The 27,595-nt window shown below is 42.1% G+C and overlaps 1 protein-coding gene across 2 annotated transcripts in view; it reads right to left on the bottom strand.

The window, feature by feature from the left end:
* Positions 1–26,031, bottom strand: part of KCNIP4 (potassium voltage-gated channel interacting protein 4) — an 861,516-nt gene extending 835,485 nt beyond the window's left edge. Inside the window, exon 1 of one of the 2 annotated variants that reach the window (XM_073342395.2) lies at positions 25,694–26,031. In XM_073342395.2, coding sequence (XP_073198496.1) covers positions 25,694–25,754 — 61 coding nt within the window. In that variant the 5' untranslated portion in view covers positions 25,755–26,031. The remainder of the gene's footprint in view (positions 1–25,693) is intronic. The other variant, XM_078852577.1, reaches the window with a different exon arrangement.
* Between the last annotated feature and the right edge of the window lie 1,564 nt (positions 26,032–27,595).

Raw genomic sequence — 27,595 nt, 5'->3', positions numbered from 1 at the left:
TAGGCTGGAGTATGTTCCATCCCTGGAAGAGGCCCAGAACTGGGAGATGTAAAGGTAGCTTTAAAACTATCAAGATCCCCACTTCTCCTAGGCTGTGAGTTCTGTGAGGTGCAGCACAGAATTCCATTCATTACTTTTTAAATCTCATGATTTTGTGGTGCCTCATTAATGACGTTTTGAATGTTTGGGGATGGCAATACTCTCCACTTAAAGATACAACTTTGTGTCAACTCTGTGGGTGGGTTTTTCATAAGTGATTACGTAGTAACACGTGGAAACAAGGTTGTGCCAATTACTGTTTTAGAAAAGAACATCACTCTTGAAGGTATATTACTGTGAAGTGTCCTTTCTGCATCTAAGAGAAGATGTTTTACTGAATAACAAAAACATGCTCAAATCATGTTCCACACTCTTCTCCATTTAAGTAACAGTACTTAAGCCATTTTAAAATCCCTTTTGGTAACAGTTACTTGTAAGAAAGATTGTTACATCTCCCTTTTTTCATACCGTGAATTAAGTCTGCAAGAAACGGAAACAAAGACACATTTAAGAAGATGCAAGTATGTAACCTAGCATAAAAATCAAGCTCCAGAATACACAAGGACTTTGTTTTTGCTGTAAGTAGTCCATATTTCTGTAGTTCAAAATGCAGACTCAGAAGAGAATACTTTAACTCTAAAGACAGTGTTCTAGTTTATATTATGATGCAGGTATCAAGCATTCTTCTTAACATCACCCCATTCCCCCACCCCAAATTCAAATACAAAGTCTGTTCTTGGTTTTGTCTATTACTATGCACATCTCTTAGTGGAGATTTGACTGGAGGTATTTTATTCACCTAAGTTAATTATTAATCTTCACAGCATCTGTTTTTCAGTACATTTCTTAAATAGGTTACATTCAACAGGTGCAGTAAACCTCCCTCTGCTACCTCAAGTGGGCAAACAAATCTTCAGTAAATAGAAGAAAAATATTCTATTTATACCTGCTTAGGCAATTACTGGCCCACTAGAAATGGAACAATTTCTATAAAAACTGACAAACTGATAAAGAAAACCAGTAAATTTACCTGTTATAGCCCTGATCCCGCAATCAGCTCTGTGTAGTTGGAATCTTACATCCACATGAAGTCCCACCAAAGTAGACCATGTGGTTGCAAAAGTCTTCCCAGACAAACCCATTTGCAATGCTGGGGCCTATGTTACCACTTTCATAAAGAGATGACATAAGACAACTCTTCAGGACAAATTCCCTAGTGCTGTAAATGTCACAGCTCCATTGACTCAAATGGAGTTTTGCAAGTCTACTTCTGTAGAGAGTTTGACCTAAGATCTTCAATAGACCAGAAATACAAAAGTAACTTTAGATTCTGAATTACTAATAAAAAATGGAACACTCGCCCCAGGTGATAAACGTGTGGATGCATGCCTGTGCAATGGAAGACCACTTAAGAGCAGAGTACTTTAAAACAAAAACAAAAGAAATATGTTAAAGGAAATTATTAGTCACAGCAGTTTTCATATTTTTAAATACTGAGTAAATTACAGTTACTTTACCACACTGGCAGAGATAATGGCCAATAATAAAATATGTACCTATTTGTAAAATTAGCAACCATCTATTAAGTCATAAGTGGCATAGCTATTAGAAAATTATGTAAACATTTCTCATTTAAGGGATATAAATTCCATACTGCGCTATCTTCTATTACCATAAATTTAAGAATCCTCATTCTTTCACGTTCAGTTTCACACAAAACCACTTTATGGTACTTTCCATTTTGATAGTTAAACATTCTTGTAGGGACTAAAAGTTATTACCACGGCTCCTGACAGGTGGCCATCAACTATCTACATGTTTACAGCATGGGGAAAAATAACTCATGACAGTTGGCTCCAAAACTGCAGACTTTTACCAAGTGAGCTGTAAGGTAACTTCACTAGATTAGATGGGTCAGATATTTTTGAGCAATTTTAACATACGAAACAGTAAACAGAAATACCTACAGGCCAGCACATTACACGGTGACATAGATGTGAAAAGTTCTCAGTCCTGCTGGGTAGAAAAACTCAATATTAATGCAAAAATGGTTAACAAAATTAAAATTATTATAAATATAGGTTATTATAATCTTGCCTCCATCTTAACTGTCTCTCTTAAAATACAGTAATTTTCAAACACGCTATATGGAGATTATGATCCCTCACATCCCTAAATTGGCAATGAGAAAAAGGGATTAAGATTTGACCTACCATTTCATGCTTCTCTAGCCTATACATTTTAGTAATTTGGGGGACAAAATTATGTCACTCTGCACCCCTCTTTCCTCCATAGCTCCATGTGCTGTGTAACAGATTTTGATACAAGTGATGTAGGTACCAGGTTCAAGTCTCTGCATCTCTCTCATTAGTGTCTTAACCACAGGGCTATAGAGTCAGCCTCTCTCTCCCCCCAATGAAAATTGAATTTATACCCACTGGCTCAAGATTGAACAGGAGATCCTGACAAAGCAGCATCCCAGGACAGCCAACAGCCCACTGGTTGGGGCCCTCACTTGGGAGGTTGAAGAACCAGGTTCAGCTTTCTGCTCTTCCTCGGGAACAGGCTGAGAGAGACCCATCCTGGAATAGCCTCATTCAGATCCGGGATTTGAACCTTAGTCTTCCACATTCCAGATGAATGTCCTAACCACTGGCTATTCTGGGGACTGTCTTGACCAAACATTTCATCCTGGACCTGAGAAACCTTTCCTGATGAAAGTTTTGTCTAAACCAACACATTCCTAGAGATTGGTTTTTACAAATCAATTTTTTCTGAGGGAAAAAACTTTAATCAGAAATTACTGCCCAGCTGCAATCCAAATATCTAATTTCACTACAGGCAACGACAATGAAGTACACTAACTGGATGTTTCCCCTAAACTACTTAGTGGTGACAAACTTAACCACTTTGACATTTAAAACGTCCTCATTAGGTCGAACAGTTAAAGCAAGACTGAGAATGGAAGGAGTTCATAGTTCTCTCAGAGCTATTTTTTCAAGCTGTCTATAGACTCATGTACATACTGCATCAGTTTGCATTTTGGAAGTTGCCTTTGCAGCCATAAGGGAAAGGCTTAGCTTTCTTTTAAAAATAAAGACAGGTTTCAGAGGAACAGCCGTGTTAGTCTGTATTCGCAAAAAGAAAAGGAGTACTTGTGGCTAGTCTCTAAGGTGCCACAAGTACTCCTTTTCTTTTTTTTTTTTTTTTTTTTTTTTTAAATAAAGTTAACATTCGGGAACAAAACTGTGTGTCAAATTTTAAAAAGAAGCAAACATATGCAGCAATTTATATGGCCACCAAAAAAAAAAAAATCACATTATACACAGGAGCCTGGCTATAATGAAAGATGGCATTTTCAAAGAAAGCTTTGTTTTCAGTCACTTTCTAATCTTCACAGAAATTATTTCGTGACTAAAGTTCTCCATGATCGGCTTCCACTTGGGAGTAATTTTTTCCCTACAAAGATCTTTTACAGTGTTTTATATAGTTCTCAGTAGGGGAGAAAAGAGACTTGCACCTGTTAACAGGTTTAAAAACTTTTGCCCTAGGATGATATCAGTTTTAAAAGTTAAAATTTGGCACTTCCATGAGCCTTGAAGAGAGACAAATAGTTTTGTCATGTCCAAAAGAACTTGGTTTTGAAATAACAAAAGTTATGGATGTTAAAAATAGCATATTTAGCAAGAACATTACATGTGCTTCTTTAACTTCAGAAAGACACCCCAAGGTGTCATCTTTGGAACATCTGCAAGTAAGAATATTACAAAGACTGTGCTTGTGCGCGTATGATTTTGTGATCATTTCTACAACTACAAGGGATTCTATTAGGCTTTACAATCAGACTGTGGAGATCCTGCCCCCATTGCGGCATTCGTATGGTATGTTTATATGCTAGTATCCTTAAAATAGCAGAGATCTTCTCATAGAATATCAGGATTTGAAGGGACCTCAGGAGGTTATCTAGTCCAACCCCCTGCTCAAAACAGGTTCAGGTGGACCACACATCACCAGCACAATGGTTTACATAATTTTAATGCAATTGGCATAACAATCTCAAGTACTGGTGTAAAAGGGCCAATATCTGCATTGGATTTACACTCTTTGTAATGACATTGATTTATTTCTCTCTCGATTTTTAGTGCAATTGCAGTGGCAGTAAGGTTAGTACAGAATTTCACCTTGATGCAAAGGGGAAAAACAAAAAATTATAGAAGTTGTACACTTATGGATGGTGATTGGTTGTTTAAAACTAGGTGACCAAACTTGTTTGAATATGTTTAATCTCATCTGATTTTAATTGCTAAGCAGACTTAGTCTTACTTGGTAAACAGCCCCTTTAGAATAGCCAGGGGCAATTTCTGGCATGACATGTACCCCCTTCATCATCACTGAAGGAGAATTTGGCCCCTAGTATTCTAGACTGAATGTGGTTCTGGTAATAGTATCTATTCTTAATGATTTTGCACGTTTTTAAATAAATATCTTAAATGCATAGGTCCAACATTTGGTGGTAAATACCCATCAAGGGTCAGGACATTCCCTGAGTTTCTTCTCCCATTTCTTGCAGTACATTCTGCTGGGGTGGACAGGATTCAAACCCTGCAAAGCAGGCAGGATTAAAAGCCATCCAACTTGCCAATTTCCTGAAGTCCATGAGGAAATTCCCTGGATCTCAGGGCGGTATCTAAGGGTATGTCTAGACAACAGTCACTGCGTGTGGCTACAGCTCAAGGTAATATACCCAAGCTAGCTTTACTCTAGATAGCTCAGGTCCCAGAACAGTGAAACTGTGGCAGCATGAGCTTCAGCACAGGTTAGCCCCACAAGTAATTTCCCAGGGTTCTGGACATATTTGTACAGCTAACACTGATGCTCATGTTGCTGCAGCTTCACTGCCATGGGACCCAAGCAAGAGAGATTAAAACTAGCTCAGGTATATCAGCTCAAGCGATAATCACACCCAGTGATGACGGTTAGACATATCCTGAGTGATTGAACTGAACGGTCTGTCTGCCAGGGCTTTTCCACTCAGTTTCCCCATCTCTCCACTAGATATACTCCTAGGCTATTCTTCTAAATGTCCAGTGGTTTTATCTGGCAAGGTAATAAACCTTGATTGAGAGAACTACAGTGTTAGAGCCTATGCACCAGCATTGTTTTGCTTTCCCTAATTTTAAATAGCACTTCCAGGTGTATGTAATTTGCTCATTAGGTATGACATACCTGAAGAGGCACTATAAACAGAGCATTCATTGAAATACCCAGATGTGGCCACGATTCCAACAAACATTCCCTGTCTGACAGATTCATATATATTATATACCTTACGTGACAGCTATATACTTATTAGGACACTAAAATGAAATTGGAAAGGAGTTACAAGTATAAAGGTATAGCTATGAAACCTATGTATCGTTGTATGAATGTTATTGCAAGTAACTGTCCAGATGTTTAAGTCTATGCTGAAGCACATTCACACCAGGAAGAAAAATAATTTGTATATTAATGTGCCTCAAATACGTATTTCAATACTGCAAAATAATACACTATTTGTTTCCATATTTGATCCCAATCCCCAATAAACAAAAATTTAAAAAATCCATCAAATGAGTATAAAGCATTTTCTGGACTTAGCACAAAGTCAAGATAGAATGGATTGTAAGCAAGCCAGAAATTAGCATTGGTCTGATATTAATTACTCCTATGGGTTAGTGTGATGGGGCGCCTCTTCCTGTTATGGGTTAATAGAGCCCTAGAGCAGTGGTATGAAAAGCAGCCAGTAGGAAAGGGACTGCGAGGCACAGCCAATCAGGCCCATACAAGAAGAGCTGCAGGGCAGATCAAGTTCAGTAACTGCCTGGAGCTAGAGGAGGGAAAATCAGGCTCCTAGTAGGAGGAAGGAGCACCAGCACCCTGGACTGATCAGTGCCGATAGCAGTGACCTGGGAGACTAAAGATGGCTCCTGGTTGGCTGCAGGGACTCACAGGCTGGGGCCCTGAGGCAAGGGAGAAGAGGGTGCTGGGGCCATGGGGAAGTGACCCAGGGAAACGAACTGAGGAGTCGGAGGGGATGCAGTAAGTGGTGGCCATCTACAGGGTTCCTGGGCTGGGACCCAGAGTAGTGGGCGGGCCCAGGTCTCCCCTAACCTTTGCCACAAGGAAGTGGTCAGACATTTGGCTGCATGGGAAGGAGGCCCTTGAAGAATTCCACCTAGATTTCAATAATTTCCACCCACCATCAACTCCAACCTAGACCAGTCCACACAAGAGATCCACTTGCTGGACACTACAGTATAAATAAGTGATGGTCACATAAACCCTATACAAGAAACCTACTGACCATTACACTTACCTACATGCCTCCAGCTTTCATCCAGACCACATCAAATGATCCATTGGCTACAGCCAAGCCCTAAGATAACCCCCATTTGCTCCAATTTCTCACACAGAGAAACACCTACAGGATCTCTATCAAGCATTCTTAAAACTACAATACCCACCTGGGTAAAGTGAAAGTGAAGAAACAGACTGTAAAAGAACTGCCACTAGCCATCACCTACAACCCCCAACTAAAACCTCTCCAGCGCATCAAAGGATTTACAACCTATCCTGAAGGACGATCCCTCACTCTCAAAGACTTTGGGAGACAGGCCAGTCCTCACTTACAGACAGCCTCCCAACCTGACGCAAATACTCACCAGCAACTACACACCATAGAACAGAAACATTAACCCAGGAACCAACCCCTGCAACAAATCCTGTTGCAAACTCTGTCTGCATATCTATTTAAGTGACACTACCATAGGACGTAACCACATCAGCCACACCATCAGGGAATTGTTCACCTGCACATCTACCAATGTGATATATGCCATCATGTGCCAGTAATGCCCCTCTGCCATGTACATTGGCCAAACCGGACAGTCTCTATGCAAAAGAATAAATGGACACAAATCAGACATCAAGAATTGTAACGTTCAAAAACCAGTAGGTAGCACTTCAATCTCCCTGGACACTCAATAACAGACTTAAAAGTGGCCATTCTTCAACAAAAAACCTTCAAAACAGACTTCAACGAAAAACTGCAGAACTGGAATTAATTTGCAAACTTGACACCATCAAATTAGGCCTGAATAAAGACTAGGAGTGGCCGGGTCACTCCAAAAAATAATTTTCCCTCTGTTGATACTCCCAACAGTTGACAAGAAGTGTGAATGGGCCACATCCACCATGATTGAATTGGCCTCGTTAGTACTGAGCCTCCCCCCCTCCCCGACTTGTAAGGCAACTCCCATCTTTTCATGTGCTGTATATTTATACTTGCTTACTGTATTTTCCATTCCATGCATCTGATGAAGTGGGTTACAGCGCACGAAAGCTTATGCCCAAATAAATCTGATGATATGGTCACTGACAGAGCACTACAGGTAAAGGTTCAGAGTACCTGAATTAAAAAAATCCTGGAAGTTGAACACAATGGGCCAGATCCACAGGTACAGCCAAAATGCACAGTGTATGTAAATGAAGGCATAAAAGTGTTCCTTTGCACTGCCCTAATCCTTGTGCTGCTCTGTATAGGCATTTTCCTTGGGATGTTAAAGCATCGTAAGGGCTAACCTAATTTATGTGGGACTGTTACAGCCACAAGGGGCAAAAATGCAGCATAGAGTTGTGCCAGCTTTCTCCAACAGACTCCATTTCCAGCTATGCCAGCACTAGAGAGGGGATGTGATGTAAGAGTCCCTACATCAGTGCTGTACCACTGAAGGGTCACTCTAATAACAGGGCCCTGGCTTGGGCCAGTTAAAATGGGTTTAATGGACAAATCACTTCAGTGCTATACACCACGTGGCTCCAGCCCAATGAGTTTAACAGATGGCTTGTTACAGATGCAGATAACAGCCTTTCTGGAACTGTCACCCTAAATGACAATGTTACTGAACTACCAAGAGCTAGGCATTAATAATAATTATCTTCCTCTTCTAGAAATAAGTTGGGTGTGGGAGAAATCCGTAAGTCTATTGTCTCTTATGCTGTAAAGCTCATTCTTCTAACTATAATTTTGCTTGGGCATAAAAATAAAATTGTATTATATATGCAAACAAAAGCTAAAATAAATACTCAGCAAGCTATAGTATATAACACATTTGCCTGGTAAATACTTTCTAAATACATCATTCTTGCAAAAAAAAAAAAAAAAAAAGGAGCGAAAAGAGAAAAGCTCTACAAGGTTGATACACTTTATGATATTTAATAAAGTGATAGTAAACAAATGTTGTAAAGACATAAGCAGCATCTTTTGAAGTGCATACATTTGCTGCAACACTTTACACAAAATGATATTCTGAATATGAAGCAGCATTTGAAAATTCTAACAGATCCACTATTGCCTATGACATTCGTTTTTCATGTTCTGTTCTAAAATATGTTTAAAGTAATGGTTTCTTTATTTTTAGAAGCAAGAGCAACCACTAAAATACTCCATACTGGATATTCTAGAACAAAGGAATACCAATAAACACAAAAGGCAACAAACAAGGTCACTGGTAAGATATTTATCACAAGAGATGATCCTTAACTCATTTTAGATACCAGAAAAAATAACTAACTACTTTATAAAGGGAAAGTTCATATACTCTGAAAAACAATATCCTTCAGGGGCTGATGGCTCTAGCCAGCTCCTGTGTATTCTGGTTGTCTAGAATCTCACTCTACTCATATCACCAAAAGAGACAAGGTTTGCAAGAAATGCTGGAGAGTGGAATTTTTCTTTCCATCTCAAAATGCCCAGTTCCAGCTCCACCTCCAGATCTGTAACATGAAGGGCTTAAGTTCTCTACCCTTACTCACACTGAATAGCACCATACATTCTGAGTACACCCCGAGGCCACACCTAGGCCTATCTCATGGCTTAAGGTAGTGGTCAGTGTGAGTAAACAGCACAAATCTAGTTCTAACATAGTCTGTTATCCTGGAGAAAAGTGCATTACCTTGATCTGAGAAAAAAAAAATTAAATGCAACTTGTGCTCTCAAAACATTTTGGGCTAGATTGTGCATCAGCGATCTGCCTTGAGTAGGCAGTTGTGAGTAAGCAGCTCTGTGAGTCTATCTCCCCATTCCTCAGGGGAGGGAGTGAACTGCACTGGGTCTATAGCCAGCACAATGTACGTCTGCCGAGTCTATTGCGAGTCTCACAAATGCTTGAGGCTCTTCTTAAAGCCGCTGCTCCTAGAGTGATGGGATGAAATGAGAATCTAGCCCTTGTGATTGCAAAGAAAGGCTTGAAGATGTGAACCCTAAAGGCTCAAGAATCAGAAGGCAAATGAGTCACCCACACATTTTATTATTTTTTTCAAAATCTCATGATTTTGGAATGCTTGGGGCTGGCACAACTGTCCAATGCATTGGGTTTGAGTGGAGCCTTGACTCCACCCCCTCTTGCCCGCTCCCATCCACCCACACAGGGAGGGATACAGAAGATCTGAAGAGACTTTTTCCTTCTGCACTGTGAGTAGCAGTACAGACAGTCTGCACAAGGTAGTACTAATGATAAATAATACCTAGTTCTTATATAGCACTTTACATCAATAGATCTCAAGGCACTTCATAATCTTTAGTGCAGTAAGTGGCTCCCAGCCACAATCTGATCCTTTGTTATAAGAAAATGTGCACCTTGTTACGAAAGAGGCAAACTTCCTGTTCTACTGCCATTTGTTCCTTTTAGGTCAGATTTCAGAACCTGAAGTGCGAGGGTAAACCTGTAAACACTTATTAATTAGTATATTGTTTAAGGTTAATGGAACTAGTCATAGTAGTAAGTATTACTGTTAGTAGAAGGTGTTGCAGGATCAGGCCTTTAATTTGCATCTAAACAGGAACTGGAAAAATCAAGAAGGTTCATAGTAATTGCTTAAACTTCTTAATCAATGCATGTTCCCTCGGAACACAATGTATTGTCTTACTGTTACACCAACAAGTTGATGTTAGTTCATCTAATTAACTGTAAGCTTCTTGTGTACAAATTTGTTCTAATATTGTACTTGTAAAATGAGTTATACATCTATATAATCAGCACTTTAAACTGAAACTTGCCAGATAGCTACTTGATAATACTATCTTCATTTAGGTGAGGAATTAGGCTGTTTAAATTGGCAATTGCTACTGCACACGTTGTTCACAATTAGGTGTTCCTGCAAGTAGTACTGTCTCCAGAGCTAGGGAGGAAAGAATGGGAAATAAACATCTAATTTCTTTAATTAGTGGAAAAAAGAATCATGAAGAGATTGACAATTAGCGACAAGCGTATTTGAATAATAACTTAGAAACTCATTATTCTCTTTCTGATCACTGTAAATTTTGTTCTATGGGAGTTTCACAACTTGCTTGATATTAGCTTTTGAACCATGTCAACACTTTCCGAATATGTATAATAGTATTTTCACTGTGCTAGAGTGAAAATGTGTGTATGACTATTTTTTTTAATTATGGTTGAGATTATTTGTTTGTAAATAGAGAATTTAGCCACACAACAGCCATTAATTTCAACTTTGAAAGAGTGTTGGATAATTCCAAAGCCTTTAGGAGCAGAAACAATTCTGATAAATATACTTTGAGATATAGAATGATTTTACTCTATTTTGTACACGCAGGTGCAACTGAAGCAATAATTTCTAGGAACTCTATGCTCCTAAATGAGCTACGTGAGCCTTGCAAGCTATGTACTTAGCTACTGATATAGCAAAGTATTTAAGTAACTTTGGTCCACTGATTAATGGGACTAATCACGTGCTTAAAGTTATACACATGCTTAAGTACATGGGTGGCAGCAGTAACAAGAAGCTCTACCACTGTGCTCAGATTATGTGTTGTTTTTCTGTGCTTTGTTTTTTTTCTCTAGTCCAGTTGAAATTAGTTTTATTGAAGGTGCATAATGGCCCCACAGGTGACTGGAGGCATAGCAGGTCCTTCCCTTGCTGACTGACAATCAACTGGCTAGGAAAGAATTGCATAGCCTAAAACTGATGTCGTTTTGAGCTCCAGGATGTAATTTATCAGGCAGAAGAGTTGGGATCTACCTAGCTAAAGATTTTCACCCAAGGAGAAGGAAAAGCAGGGAGCTACCACTTCTGTCATGTTGGAGGCTTCATCACTTCCAGCAGTCAAGGGCAGGACGCTTCCCACAGCCACATACAACAGAGATCAGAGTATGAAAGGCCAACAGGTGGGAAAGTAGTAGTGATGTCTAGGAAGCGGAACAGCTCCTACCCATGGAGTTGGTTCTCTCTCTCAGCTTTTCAGAGAACATTTGGTTTAAGTAGACTTAACATCGTAGGCCAGCATCATTCTGTTCCTCCTCTACCGCCTCCTGCTCCTCGCCCTGCCAAGAGAGCCCTGATTACCCACTGTAGCGCCCTCTGCTCCAGCACCACAACTGTAATCCTGGCCCAGTGAGCAGGAGGGTGGGGTGGAGAGGGAGCCAATCCCTACACACGCCCTGCAGTCAGGCCAAACCTGAGTGGTGCTGCAACCTGCATGCCAAGTCACAACGCCCAGCGTAAGGAGCCAGGCCAGCCCCATGGGAAAGGAGCTGCTGCTGCGGGGTGCGTGCAAAGCGGGCTTACTCGTCCACGCCCTACCCCAGGTCCTCCACTTTGCACTGAGCCTGTGACCCAACTACAACCTTCCTGCGACCCACTCTATGACAACCATTAGACTACAGCACTCTGTTTTAACAGCTGTCACTGGCTTCTGCACTCAGTTGTATGTGTGTGTTCAATTACAGAATTTCTTTTCTCAAAAGACAATATGAACTTTGAATACACATTTCAGTTATAGGGCGGCAGGTGAATGCTGCAAGCAAACAGTATTGCAGGAAAACCATTTATCTTTCCCTATTGGCAACATTGGAACATACAATTCCTGTTACAGCATTACATCTCATAACAGAGAAAAAACAATATCAATAAGCCCACAAATCAACAGGAAGAGTCAAAACAAAAAAGGAAAATAAACACAAAGATGAATCGTTACACACATAGGATGTCACTCAGTCACTTTGAGTAGCACATATTTATTCAGTCCTCACTCTAGCAAAATTCCACCAATGTCAATTAAAGTTTTGAGTGACCAAAAAATGATTAAGGACATCAGGATCTGGCCTATTTCATTTTAAAGTCAGCTAAACAGTCAAAGCCCAAGAGTTGGATTGATCTTAGGAAACAAACAATCATGTTGGTAACAGCATTCAATAAAAGGAAACACTACAGCTCTGGATGAGCATTTTTTAGGTTGTTGTTGGTGGATATTTATCCCTGATTAAAATGAACTAGACCATCTCCGTATACTCAGTCTCTGCTGGAAGAATATTGCTCTTCAAAGCATGAGCAATAATGTTCATGTCTGATTATTACATAAATACCTGCAGTGGGTCATAGTAATATCAAAGGGAACAGCCCAAGCAGAAAGAGTAAGTATTAAAATAGTACCAGTCCTGTTGTGTTGAAGATTTAACCATGTATATTGCTAATTTCTGTATTTCATGGACATGACACCATAAATACAGGAAAAATCCAGTTCTCAACATTATTTCAAAGCAACGTTGATTGTATTTGACAGATATTATAGACATGCTGAGAACCATCTTACATTTTCATTTCTTCCCAGAAGAAAAAGAACATTTATTTACATACTCCCAAACTAGATTACAATCACTGTCAGATAAAGTACGTGTTTGAGTCCCTCTTGTGCATTTTTTCTTGATTCCCTCTGACTCATTTTGAACAGTTACATCATTATCTAAAGCTGATTGCAAACTCAGTACAAATCTATTAATCATGTTACATATTTACACTGTGGGGCCCCGTGCTGTCTTATGATGTGTTTTTCATTAAACATTCCATGATATTTTAAGCTTTGGTGATATTTAAATATTTAATCTGAAAAAAATAAAAACTATTTAAACTTTGTGTAGCTTTAGTCTTCCTCTGGACTTCTGGCATACTGAACAACCCGAACTGAAATGCTATAGTAATATACCGAATTTCATAACCGCCAATGTGTTCGAGCAATAAAAAGTGATTTGTTTTAGACAAATACACCCTGGAATCCAAAGTCTCACTCAAGGAGGGTGCAGTCTAGTAATAAAAGAAATGGAACAGAAGATTTTGTTACATAGGTGTACTTTTAAGTTATTACTTTTGAAGTTATTTTTTGGCAGAAACCAAAAGCAATTTCATCACCTTCTGTATATACCCAGGATTGTTTGTCATACATTCTGTCCATCTTCACAGTGACTCAACGTCTTTGGTTAAATCACAGCCTTTCCTTTCTGTTTTGCAAAACTGTTCAAAGACTTCACAACCTTTTGGGCCAGATGCTCAGACCCATTTTGCCACTGAGCAGCAAAAAGGGGGTAGAAACCTCTGGCAAGTTTCTTGCTGGGGATATGCTCCTGAAAGGAGGAGTTTCCAGAAGAAAAAAAGAGTCAACAGAACTGGCTCCTGTGCATTCTTCATTATTGCCACTGGGGCAGTGATGTACATGTAGGGGAGTGTCCAGAATACAATGTACTACAGCAATACCCAGATGGTATGTAGTCCCTAGGGCCTAGATCCACAAAGAGATTTAGGTGTCTAAACCCCAGCTTTAGGCACCTATGTCCCAATTTTTGGCTACACAAGACCCTCACTTGGCTGCTGCCTAAATCTGTAGGCGCTTAAACTCACTCAGCATCTAAATTAGGAGTGTAAAAGTTCTCTAGGTGCCCATGTTTATGCCTCCAGGCACAGCACTGCAGCCTCACTCTAGACGTCTGCACACCTATCTCTCACCTAAGCCCCAGCACAACCCACAAACTGGGGGAAGGTAGAAAAAGGAGAGCCTATCTCACTTGCAGACCCCATCTGCAAGGTGTGCTCAGAGGCTGCCTACCACATCAAGTCCCATTTAAAATCTGGCTGGGAGATGTGAGCCCACTTATAACTTTTAACTCAGTGGTTACCACACTCACCTGGGATGTGGGAGACTCAGGTTCAAACCCCGTTTTGATGGAGAAGAAAGGACTTGAACAGGGGGCTCCCACCTCTCAGGGGTTTGGGCTCTAATCACTAAGCCATAGGATATTCTTGTGGGGGAGAGCATGGGGTGCTTTCAGTCTCTCCTACTGAAGCTGTTCTCCATCGGATAACTACTTAAGAAGTCATTGGGCCAGACAGACATAAGAGTAACTACAGCCTAGTACTTAGGGCACCCACTTGTGTGGTGGTAGACCTAAGGTCCAGTCCCCCTATTCCAGTGACTCAATTATTGAAAGTGGAACAGTTTCAAGAGGAGAGTGAGGGAGCCCCACCTCAATATGTTCAGTAGCGCTGTGGTTAGAGCACGCTACTGAGAGAAGGGAGACCCCTATTCAAATTCTCTCCCCACAAACCACAGGGGGCAACTGCACCCAGGTGTTCCACATCCCAGGCCAATGCTCTAATCACTGGGCTAAAAGGCATAAGCTGGGCACCAGCACCATCTTCTCCTCATCCAGCTGTTTTGTGTGGAATGAAGCAGGCGCTGAACTCATTCTCACAAGAGCTGACTTAGGCATCTAAACCACCCGACTCCAAAAGAGGAGTTTCCCATTGGAGATGCGAACAAAAGGGGTGTATGCTGGCTTTTGCGGATCCTTCCTGTTCTGAGCCTGTCTCCCCATTCATTGTATAGGAAACCCAAGCACTTAACTTGGGCTTTGTTGATCCTGCTATTGTTCCAGTGATTTCCTAGGCACCTAAAAATTAGGTGTTGCAACACTCAGCATTGCAGCATCTAAGTATCTTTTGGATCCAGGTCTATGAAACAGTAGCCTGCTGGTGCACATTAGGGGAACATTCTGATTACTATGCCCTGCACCCCTGGTTAGGGTGTGGAAGACTGTCCAGTGCAGGTGCAAGTTATCTGTCTTCTCTGTCTACTGCACTGAGCACAAAATGGATGCATGCAAGAATCTGGCCCCGTGTGTCAATGCAGACAAGAAAGCATGACAATATACAAAAGCTGCAGTTATAAACTTAAAAAGAAAAGGAGTACTTGTGGCACCTTAAAGACTAACCAATTTATCTGAGCATAAGCTTTCGTGAGCTACAGCTCACTTCGTCGGATGCATACTGTGGAAAGTGTAGAAGATCTTTTTATACACACAATGCATAAAAAAATACCTCCCCCCACCCCACTCTCCTGCTGGTAATAGCTTATCTAAAGTGATCACTCTCCTTATAATGTGTATGATAATCAAGGTGGGCCATTTCCAGCACAAATCCAGGGTTTAACAAGAATGGGGGGAGGTAGGAAAAAGCAAGGGAAATAGGCTTGAATAGAGACTGGGAGTGGCTAAGTCATTATGCAAGGTAACCTATTTCCCCTTGCTTTTTCCTACCCCCCCCCCCCGACGTTCTTGTTAAACCCTGGATTTGAGCTGGAAATGGCCCACCTTGATTATCATACACATTATAAGGAGAGTGATCACTTTAGATAAGCTATTACCAGCAGGAGAGTGGGGTGGGGGGAGGTATTTTTTCATGCGTTGTGTGTATAAAAAGATCTTCTACACTTTCCACAGTATGCATCCGACGAAGTGAGCTGTAGCTCACGAAAGCTTATGCTCAAATAAATTGGTTAGTCTCTAAGGTGCCACAAGTACTCCTTTTCTTTTTGCGAATACAGACTAACACGGCTGTTACTCTGAAACCAGTTATAAATTTGTGTATCTAGTAATAATATACAGTACCTAGCCTTCACACCCATCACGTATCAGTCCTAACTTTAGTGTACTTTCTTACTTCTTACAAATAGTAGGACCAAATCCTACAACCCTTATTCACTTGTCCTTGTCTCATTGATGCCTGTGGGACTGTACTTGATTCAAGTAAGTGTTGCAGGTTTAGTCCCTTAGGTTGAATAAGGAAATAAGCCTTGAAAACTTCATGATTTCACAACTTCCCATAATGGAGAACAATTCTGCTTGGTAGTATTTTACACTGTTTGCTCTCACTTTGCACGGGAGTAAATGTCTTCACAAGATGTATAGCAGCGCATAATAAAACCCATGGAGCTTTAGTACCCCTGTTGTATTTTCAAAGAATCCCTAGATACCTTTGTTCAGTTCAGTAAATGCAAGTTTACTTTTGTTAGCAACTACGGATTTGATTGGTCAATAAAAAATTCATGACTCTGATAATAGACACAATTACCTTCGCTTGAGAGCTTATGGTGAGGAGATTGAACAACAAGAAAAATATTTAACAAAATAAAAGATTTTGGTTTTTCTACCACTAAATTTAATATTAGCAGCAACATCCTCCTTTACATAGTTATCATGTGAAACAGATAAGGTGACCAGCTGGTCATCTTGTGTCACAAAGCACCTTATCACGTCATACTATTTTATCATTGCACCTTATCACGTCATACTATTTAATAATTATTATTATATTACATTAAATTAATTATGTAATTATTAAATTACAATTATTATTGTAATGTGTTTTACCAGGCCAGACTTCCATTGGCCTTAATGGAGCTATGCTAATTTAACCAGTTGAGGATCTGGCCTATGGTTTGTTTTATTTCCGTATAAAATGAGAATAGTGAAAACAATGCTAACTTTTAAACAAGAAAGAATATTTCTTTACAGGGCAAATCTTAACCTTAGCTGCCATATTATGCATGACAACCTCTTTCAGCTGATAGCTCATTCTTCTCAATGGACATACAACCATTGCTTTCATATTGATGCTATGCAGCCGTACCGTTAATTATAGGCATATATAAGAGGGGTCATGACTGTGAAAAGCATCTCTAAAGAAACTCTAGATTGCAAGTGAAATATGAGTGCAAAACAGCAAAAAGAAATTCACTTCAGAATTCTGATAGCAGTGTTGGGGATTATATCCCTTAAACATGCATAAAACATACAGGGAAAATATGGAGACCCATAAAAATCCTATGGGAAAATAAACAGGGAGTCCTAAAAATACAAAATAGTGATTATTGTAAGAATATATACAGTCTACATTTACATTCTTTTGATTTAATGGACACTGTTTTTCTTTCACTTTTTACTAATGGTCTATAATGGACTTTGCCAGGCTTAACTGAAAGATAAAAAGCGATAGTATTAATTAAAAATAATTGCAATGCAGCACATTTGAAATAAGTACCCATTACAATTACACCTATGAGCTCACTTAAGCTAGCTGGTATAGAAGCCAAGAAAAAAATGAAATTAAAAAGATAGTTTGTTGAAAAACACAAACTGTCAACTGATCCAACTGAACTCTTAAACTCTAAATGTCACTCTTTCAAGTCCTCAACCTTATGCTTTTTGTTTCAATCCCTCATTTCTCCCACATGATATTAATTCTAGTCTCTTTTAAACCTTGGTTTTCCTGACTTTTTTACCTTGGGCCTATGTATTATAAAAACACATCTCCTGTGAACAAAGGTTACTAAAAATCCATATGCTGGACCATAATTCTAACAATCTGAGCAATGGGCAACCAAGCCTCCAAATGCTTAGGCCTGGTCTGTGCTACAGAGTTAAGTCGACGTTAAGATCCACCTCCCTGAGAGGCATAGCGCTTAGGTCAATGTCGTTAGAGCGATGCAGTGTCTGTAGAGACTGTTACTTACATCACCTGTTGGCTGTTAGCTCCATGTGAGACTCACTGCAGGAGCTCCCCACCCTGGGGCTGACAGCCTGAGCTGTCAGCCCACCAGCCTGGGGCTCCATTTCACAGCAGGGAGCCTACCAGTTTCACAGCTGCTATTATTTCACATTTCTGCTCCAGCTGTCAGCCCCAGGGCTGGGGGCTCCAGCTGTGAGCCCTGTGTGGTCAGCCTTGCACCACAATGCCCCACTTCAGTCAGTGCGGACACCAAACAGCCAATTTAATTGCTGTGGTGACCGTAGGTTGACCTAGCTTAAGTCACCCTCATTTTGATGTGTAGACAAGCCTACAGTCACACAAGTAGTCTCACTGAAGTCAAATGACTCCAATCCTACAGAGACAAGGTGGGTGAGGCAATATATTTTATTGGACCAACTTCTGTTGGTGAGAGACAAGCTTTTGAGCCACACACAGCTCTTCAGGTCTGGGAAAGATACTGCATGTGTCACAGCTGCATGCAAGGTGGAGCAGATTTTTCAGCATAAGTAGCTAGCACATGTTTTAAGAGACTGTTTGAGGTAGAGCAGGCCATTAATATCTGCAGTTTTAGGACACAGAGCAGGTTACAGATTGCTGTAATAAGGCATAAATCCATTCTCTATTCAATCCATGATTTTTAGTAATCTAGAAGAGTTTTGAATGTAAGCTTCCAGGCTTATCTTTTGAAAGTGTTATGCAGGTTTCCTTTGAGGATGAGGACAGGGGTCAGACATAGAGTGATCACTTTGGGGAAAAGGGTAGATGTGGTGTTTTTGTCTTTAATCATTTGCTTGTATGAGTTCATTGGAGTGCATAGTGATTATCTAGTTTCATCCACATAATTGTTATTGGGGCATTTGGTGCACTGGATGAGGTACACCACATGTTGTGATAGGCATGTGTAGGACCTGAAAAGGTGTATTGTGGGGGGTGTTTATCATTGTAGTAGAGGACATGTGTCTGCAGATTTTGCATCCTTTGTTCTGGCAGGGTCTGGTGCCACTTTGAGTTGGTGTGTCCTGGTCTGTGGGGATCTTACTCCAGGGCTGGAGCACCTACAGGGAAAATTTGGTGGGTGCAGAGCACTCACCAGCAGCTCCCCGCCCCAGCTCCGCCTCCTCCCCTAAACGCCCTGCCCCGCTCTGCTTCTCTCCCCGCCCCCCCGACTTCCTGCGAATCAGCTGTTTATGCGGGAAGCCTGGGACAGCTGAGAAGCAGGCGGCGGCTTTGCGCTCAGGCCCAGGGAGGCGGAGAGGAGGCAAGCTGAGGCGGGGGAGCACGAGGAGGGCCACTCATGCTGCAGCAAGTAACCCGGGGGACATGCAGGGGAATTGCTCCTGGCCCAAGCTCGTCCTCTCTGGACCTGAGTGTGAAGCCGCTGCTTGCTTCTCAGCCCTCCCCGGCTTCCCACGTGAACAGCTGATTCGCGGGAAGCCGGGGGGCGGAGAAGCAGAGTGGGGTGGTGCGTTCAGGGGAGGAGGCGGAGGCGGAGATGAGGTGAGCTGGGTCCGGGCGGGGAGCTGCCGGTGAGTGCTCTACACCCACCAAATTTTCCCCTTGTGCGCTCCAGCCCCGGAGCACCCACGGAGTTGGTTGCTCCCTCTGTTCCCCCGCTAGCTTCGCTACCCTGCCCCTAGGAGCCAGAGGGACCTGCCGGAAGCTTCCCGGGAGCAGCCCCAGGTAAGCCCCGCTGGGACTCCCCACCTCACCCCCCAGCAGGTCCCTCTGTCTCTTAGGGGCGGGGTGGGCACCCACTACGGTGGCCTACGAGACCTCCTACCTGGTTCCAGGGCAGTCAGGGGACAGGGGAGGGGGGTGGATGGGGCGGGGGTCAGGGGGAGATCAAAGAATGTGGGGGGTTGGATGGGCCACGACCCCCTCGTGGGGTGAGGAGGGAACCGGTTGTTAAGATTTTGGCAGCTCATCACTGCCCAACTCTATAGACTATGGGCCAAATTTGGCCCTAGCGAGCACAGCAGTGGCAAGCAGAGATCCTGCTAGTTAGGGTAGGATTCTGCAGGGATGGCTAGAACAAAAACAAAAACATATGCAGATCATCAGACCTCCTGGTAGCACCGTACAGAGTAGCCAGCTAAATCACAGGTCAAATTCTGTGGCGACTTGGTGCCCATGCAAGTTTTTAGCCAGGCCTACCTCCTACTGCACAGCTTTGAAACAGAGACAGATCCTGCCCCACTGAAAAGGATGAGGTGCCTCACAGATGTTCTCCTTGCCTCCCCAGAGTGAGCGCCATGTCTATCAGTCAGAATGCATGCCAATAAATAAGAGTGCTGTATTGACTGTAGCTGTTATTAAAACACAGTTGACTTTTGGCGCACAAGGTTGTGAAGCGGGCTATTTTTCATTCATGTCAAGTAAAAGCAGAAGCCACTACTAATACCAAATATTAAATGAACAGTGCTGCTTATGAAAACTATTTCTTCAGACAAGCAGAGAGTTTTGCACCCACCTCTTTGTTGATTGTTTCCTTGTGAGCAATTGAGCCATTTTGGAAGGGGCAGAGGAAACATTATTCTGTAAGGAAACCCACCAACAGTAAATCCAAGGAATAGAGTTTTACTGCAGTTGTGGTATAAAAAAAAACATACAGTGAGTTACCACTAAAAATATTTACTACCGTTACTGCAGGGTCCATTATTATGTGGTAACAACTCCAGATCCAGGTCACAGCATCCATGTAATCTACCTGCCTGCCAACATCAATTTGCTATTTGTGGAGATCCCTGCTGCAAGACAGGAGTGTTTGGTGGTGAAAAAGAAGAAGTTAGGGCTTTCCCTTTCAGTGCTATTGCTGGAGGTGGGTTAAGAAGGTATAGCAATAAGTGGCTCCTCCCACTTGAGTCCTATTCATAGAAAGGGACCCGGGACGAGCCTGGGAGTTGCAGAGTTTGCATTTGATGCAGATCCCGAAGCAGACACATGCTTTGTGCTCATAGCTGTCCCTATTGCCTGTTCCATTCTGTATGAAGTGAGGATGGTGAAAGAGAGGAAAACCTCAATCTGAATGATTTGGAGAGCAAGATCTTTCTACAATGTATTTCAATACACTTTGTGCTCACAAGAAAGAGGAGACAAGCAGAAAGGGAGGGGGCAGCATGACAAGAATATGCACATCCATGAAATTAAACAAAATCACCAGCCTTCATGGTATTTTTAGTGGCTCTCTTTGTCATGCACCAAACACAAAGCATAAATCATAATGGTAAAGAGAATGGCTGAGACTGGATAAAATACAGCTAAATGTTGTACATATCAAATATTCAGCTCTAACCAAAAGACAATCTTAAGTGTACATCTGATTCAAATATAAAAGCTTTCCATGATGTGTGCAATTTTGTCTTTTTATAGCTGCATTAACTGATAGACATGATCTGCCTCAATATATTTTACAACAGTTGAATAAACTCTGGGAAAGGAGTAACTGCATCAAACCTTGTATGTCTGGAGAAACTTCAAGTATATTTGCTTATTCATCAATACCCTTAGCTTGCATAGTAACTGCTCAACAATGCAAAATAGACAGGAAACAAACTCTGTAAAATTGCTCTTCAGAGGGAAGCCAAGATACTTTAACTGTATAATGTGAAGTGAGGATCTCTACAGAATTTTGCACATAATTAATCCAAAAGTAGTTAGTTACTTAGACATGAGATTATGACCTATGCCAACAAAAGGATATTCAAACTAAAGACTAAACATCTTCTCTTCAATGGAATATGTAGTTACTGCAGTGTTTTTGGAGCCTGATTTTTGGGTGCACAAGGAATGCCAAATCTTCATGAAGTCAACTGGAGTTCGAGGTGTTTGCCAAACACAGGATTGTGTACAACATCGCCCGCTTTTGAAATATCTGCTATACAGTAGCAAAAGGAGACAAGTTCAGTATTATATATTAATTTACATTGTTTGCCATTCTCCCTTAAATGTTATGTCACTTTCCCTTGTAGATTGCATACTTTTCCATTTAAAATACTGATTTTCCTCCCTCACATTTCAGGTCATGAGTCCATTTCATTTGTTCCTTTGCTTGTGTATTCATAATGTCTGCAGGAATGTGCACAGCTTGGAAATAGCATATTTAAGTCAATTCAGTGCCCATAAAGGGAGCATAAAAACCACTACACAAAGGGCTAGATTTCCTCCAGGCTCAGGTTAACATGGCAGAAGATCCCAAAGGTAAAAGTCCACTGGAACAAGACTGCAGCAGCACAAAATAGCCACAATCTTCCTTATCCTGGAAGGAGGTCTTGCGCACCCAAAAAAGTGGGAGAATTGGAGCAGAAAGACTGACCAAGGATTCCTGGGAGAAATTGGTTCAGTTCCTCCCCACTGCAGAATTCCTAGAGCCCAGAACAAACTCTAGCAGCCACCCTGTTGGGAAGATCAATGGAAGATACTGACAGCATCACTGCCTGCCCTCCACAGGGGGTGAATCCAGTCTGGGATACAAGGGGAATGGACTGGCATCAGTGGGTGTAATTTACAGCTCCCTGCTCCAGCACTACCAAACTGGGTCCCTATCTTTTTCAAGACGTCTTGTACTTACGGTATTAGTTGAAGGGCTTTGCGAAGGCCTCCTTTACCTTCTTTTCTCCTTTCTCTGCAACTGTCTTTCCTAGGAAGTCTCTTTTCATCTTTCTCCCCATGTAGCTTCTCCTTCCCCTTTCTCTGCCTGTCTCTCATTTAAATTTCTTCTAATGTCTTTGTCCAGAGATGCCTTCAGGTGCTGAAATCAGGTCTTGATGGAAAAAGTGTTAATACTACTTACTTAGCACTACTGCACAAGAATCTCCCATAAGCGTGGAGGGGAGCAAAAAACAGACAAGATGATCCCTTAACCAAATTTTAAAGTCGTGTAAATACATCTTCATAATATTTCTTGTGGAATCTACTATATATTTAAATATGCATAATAGCTGCTTTCTTGAATTGTAAAATAGATTTTGGGGTGGAGAGAGAGAACTGCAAAAGAAACCATAGTCCTCTCTCTCCATTTAGCTTTTTTTAAAAAAAAATCTTATATAAGAGACACATGGATTTTGTAAAGGTTTTGTTCGTGAAAACACCAGAATTCCAACGCTACAACCAGTGTAACCTATTCATCAGTAGAACATCTGTAACACAGGAATGGACACTGCCCTACCAATATGGCTCAATCTTAATCTGTATCAATCTCTAGTTGTGAGGGCATTTCCTGACTGCATTAGCAATCAGTGTTGCTCCCATTGTAGGCAATCTGTTGTAAAATGTGGCCTTTAAGATTCAACGTGGTAACTTCCCACCAAATAAAATATGGAAAGGCACTGTCAGTTTGAAAAACATAACATAGATGTCCTTATCTCTGTTGTTAACATCACTAAAACAGTTTAAAACCTAACAGACTTATCATTAATGCAGTTTGTTTACTTTTCACATTATATTCAGCTTAGAAAGTGATGCAGAGGAACAGTAGCACTTTTGTGGACAGTTTCAGTTTCTGATTCTCATGCCCTAGTAGCAAAATGCTGAAGTGTTCATGGTACAGGCACTGCAATACAAATATACTTACATTTAAAAAGCTGTTTTCACTGGAACTTGAAAAAAGAAATCATGGAAACAACTCTTGAAAACGGTTTGTGGTAAACGAAGTTTTACAAAAAGGGCCTAAATTGATTGGACACTGCCCCTTTAAATGGTGAAGTTGTAAGACCCTTAGCAATGCTGAACAATATTTATCCAAAATAGTTTTACAAGATTCTACTCTAAACAACATTAAATCCTAATATTGTAAGTACAAATATCACGCTATGCTTTATCTTTGGTTACTACGATATTTTGAGTTTTAAAGGTAAAGACCAAAATCCAGCAGAGACTGATACACATGCATTACTTTACTTATAAATAGTCCCAGTGAAGTCCAGCTGAGTACAGTAATACACATGTGTAATATTTGCACAATCAGGGGCAAGAAAAATCACCTTAATTATTATGAGCAGTGAGCCAAGGTACAATAGTCCTATATAAAAAGGAACCATTTATTTTGAGCCTTGTAATTACAATAAAGTAGATGTGATCAACAACTTTTTTCCCTCTAAGATTTCCTGGCAAAATAGTGTACACTGAGTGCCTTATATTTTTGTAAAAATTCACACTTTTCTTTTTGTAATTAAGTAGTGAAAATGCAGTTTACTAATTTTATCCATGTCAACCATGTATCTTAAAAAGATACCCATTAAAAATTCTATGAGCAAGCAGGATTCATGTCAAGTGAACCAAAAGAGTAATTCTGCTGAACATACATGTTAAAATTTTAAAGTGCAGGTTCAACTAAAAAAAGTATTTCTGTAAAAACAGCATCTAGTCATTTCATGTTTATTATTTCCTCAGTTTACATGCAAACATTTTCCCCTTAATGCTAACTCTGAAAACTCTACCTGCATTCACCCCTTCTTACACATCACTTCTAGTAACAATCCATAGGCCAAATTATGCCTCAGTAACAGCTGTGAAACCCCACTGCCTCCAAATTATGACCTCAGTTCCACCTGTTTAACCCTATGAGCCTTGAATGGGGATTTCACAGGTGTAACTGAGGGAATCATGTGGCATGTAGAATATTTACTACAGGAGATACTATGAGAAAGAAAGAAACCAACTTGATTTTTAGATTCCAAGTAGAGACTAATGCTTACAGGAAAAAGTCTTTACTTGTGTCTCAGTGGTTAACAGGCCAAGTTTCCACAGCTTACAAGAAATAGAGTATCACAGCATCACTTCTACAGAGTTACTTCTCAGACTAAAAAGACCCTTTGTTTTTAAGCACAGCTTATTTTTTCTGTCATACAATACAAATGTACAGTTTAACAATATAGCCTAAAAAACAGGATTACACACACACACACACAATGATCAAGATTCCTTTATAAAGTTCAAGTGCCCTAATATCCTGTCTGTAAAACTGCAAGCCCTGATTTTTGAACGGGAGAAAAGTAGATGAAAGCAGAACATGGCCTGGGGACTAGGCCAGTGAGTGGATGGTGGGTACAATCCTATAGAGTGCACGTGGCTCAGAGACTTTTGCTTAGAAGACTACTTTGAAGCAGCAGGAAGAGGCTAGGACTCTGCTGCCTTTCTTTATGTAACCTCACTTCAAGGCCAATGCTCTTCTACGCTTGGCACCAAGCAGTTTGCAAGCAGGAGTCTAAGAATACAGCAGGAAATATTAACACATTTGCCTCTTTCCTTGACAAATACATGTCAAAAGGATCAGGGAATGTTATTTTGCAAGAGTTCTACATGAATTCTCACGTCTCTCCATAGCCAGCAGGCTGTTAAGAAGTGGGCATCATCCATAATACCAGCAATTTAAATAAAAATACATTCTCTCTAGCCATCATATCTAAATAAAATCAGTTTCCTGTGTACGGTGGGTGTAAACTGTAACCCTTACGCCCTGGTTTCTTTTCTAAAACGCAAGTTACTCCATGCAGTTTCTTTGGAATATGCTGAACTGCAAAACACAAGAAAAACAAGAAGAGATCGGCCAGCTGGTGTTTCTGTTATAAAGAGTGTCACTGTCTCCAGCTAGATAGTTTTGTTTTTTACTCGGACATAACACACGCAGGGAAGTTCAAGTGTGACTGATCAAAATAACGTCATGTGAGAGTTAGCGATCGGAAAGAACGTGTGCAGGTTGCATTTGGCAGTTTCATACCTAGCCTCCATTAATTTCAGGAAAGGCAAGAGCACCAGCAAGGTTCCCAGTGGACACCTTAGGATAGACTTTCCTCGGCATTGAACATTTCTCTGACCCGGATCTCATGCATTAATCGCCTCCCTCTCTCAAGCCAGCGCAGGTTTATTCCTCTCATGCCAAGCGGCAAAGAGGGGGAGTCCCTCGACAAGTTGCAAGGTTTCTGCTTAACACGAATCAAAGCCCAACATGCTCGCCCAGTCCTACCGCCTGTAGAGCTGGCCTCCTCCAGCTGCGCCGAGATGCTCTCCACTCTCCTCGCATTCATGCCGAGAGGGGTGGGCTCGCCTAAAGTCTCGTCGGGGCTGGAGAAGAAAAAGGCGACACGGTGTTCCCCCAGCCAGCGCAGAGAGCGAGCGGCCGCGCTGGGTAGGCTCCGCCGTGCGCCTGTGTGCCGGAGCCGAGCCGCAGCCGCGCGGGAGCCAGCCCGCTCACCTTAGAGGGAGGCGCAAGGGCGGACGCGCCAAAGCCAGCCACGGAGCGGGACCGTGGCACCCCCAGCCTAGCCTGCGCGGGCACCTCCCCCTGCAACCTGCTGCTGGGTCCCAGAGCGGGGCGGGCGGCGAGCTCGCGGTCCCGCTGGATCCCTGGGATGGTTCTGGGAGCTCCGTGTTGGGCTGCCTGGAGCTCCCTGAGGGCCCCCTTCATGGCTGCCCGGGGGCCCTTGGTGCCAACGCTGCTGCACAAAAAGCATCTACCCCTCTCCCACGCCCGGCCCAGGACATGGAGCCCTGGGCTCCACCCCAGTGCAGGGACCGGTGCTAGACTATCTAGGGAGTAGGCAGCCGCTGTGTGTGGCTGCCCTGTCCCATACCTTGGCTCTCGGGAGCCGGCACCTCGAGGAGGGGAAAGGCTAGTTTAGGTTCCATGTCCCGTGGCTCCCTGCCTTCTTAGAGGCTGCCAACAAGAAAGCCAGTTACTGACCCTGGCCAGCAAGGCCGGGGTAGACACCTTGCTCCTAGGAACTGGCCTGAGACCATCAGCCAACAGCATAAAACTGAATTTAGCACAGGGCCCACCCAGGGAATGCAGGAGTCCACAGAAGTCTAGTGCAGGTATCCACAGAGCTAAAAGGAAACACCCCTTTGCCATTCTTACCTCAAGTCAGCGTGGGCTGATGCATTGGGCTCTTGACTAGGATCTAGGAGACCTGCGCTCTCTTCCCAGCTCTGCCACTGACTTTAGGCAAGTTGTTTCCCTCCCACCATTTGTCTTGTCTATCTAGGCAGCAAACTGTTTAGAACAGGAGCCCTCTTATTGAGAGATTGTACGTGGGACCTCCATATCAGTCAGGCTCTCTATGGGTATGTCTACACAAGGATAAAAGCCCTGAAGCATGGCTGTGGCTGTCCTGGGTCAACTGACTCAGACTTGGGCTGCTGGGCCTACAAAGATCCCTGGTTAAATGTTCAGGCTCAGACCCTCCACACTTGCAGGGTCCTAGAGCTTGGGCTCCAGTCCAAATGTCTACAAAGCAATTTTTCAGTCCCAGAGCCTGAGCCCTGCAAGGCCGAGTCAGCTGACTCAAGCTAGCTGTGGGCTTTTTATCCCTGATTAGACATAACCTGTAGCTGGTCTGTGTCAGCTGACTCTGGTTTTGGGGCTATCAAATTGCAGATGATTGGGCCCGGGCTCTGGTCTGGGACTCACCGCTCACAGGGTCCTGTGAGCAGAGAGGCCCAGACTCCACACCAAGACCAGACGTCTACACTACAATTTTATAACCCCACAGCCCAATCTGGCTGACACAGGCCAGCCGCGGGAGTTTTATTGCATACCCTAAGTCCTACTGCAAAACAGATATGTAGTTTGGAGATCAGACTGTGCACAGAACTCTGTGCAATCCAAAAGAACAATTGTAACGTGCAAAGGCAAGGCACTAACCCAGTTCTTGACCTAGAAGATCAGACCCATCACACATGAACCCCATTTTGCTTCAAAATCCCTTTGTTTGATCAAAATATGGCAAGCTCCACCACAGAATATGAAGTCCTTGGGAATTACATGTCACCTCAGAAGGACAGCAATAATATATCACCACACAAAAGAAATCTCTTAGACACTTTGTGTAAGTGGGAGCAAGTTCATTAATCAGTGGCATTCCAATCA

The sequence above is a fragment of the Lepidochelys kempii genome, chromosome 4 (genome assembly GCF_965140285.1).
Source record: "Lepidochelys kempii isolate rLepKem1 chromosome 4, rLepKem1.hap1, whole genome shotgun sequence".
NCBI lineage: Eukaryota > Metazoa > Chordata > Testudines > Cheloniidae > Lepidochelys > Lepidochelys kempii.
Note: the sequence above shows the minus strand (reverse complement) of the source record. Positions and strands in the feature narration are given on the sequence as shown.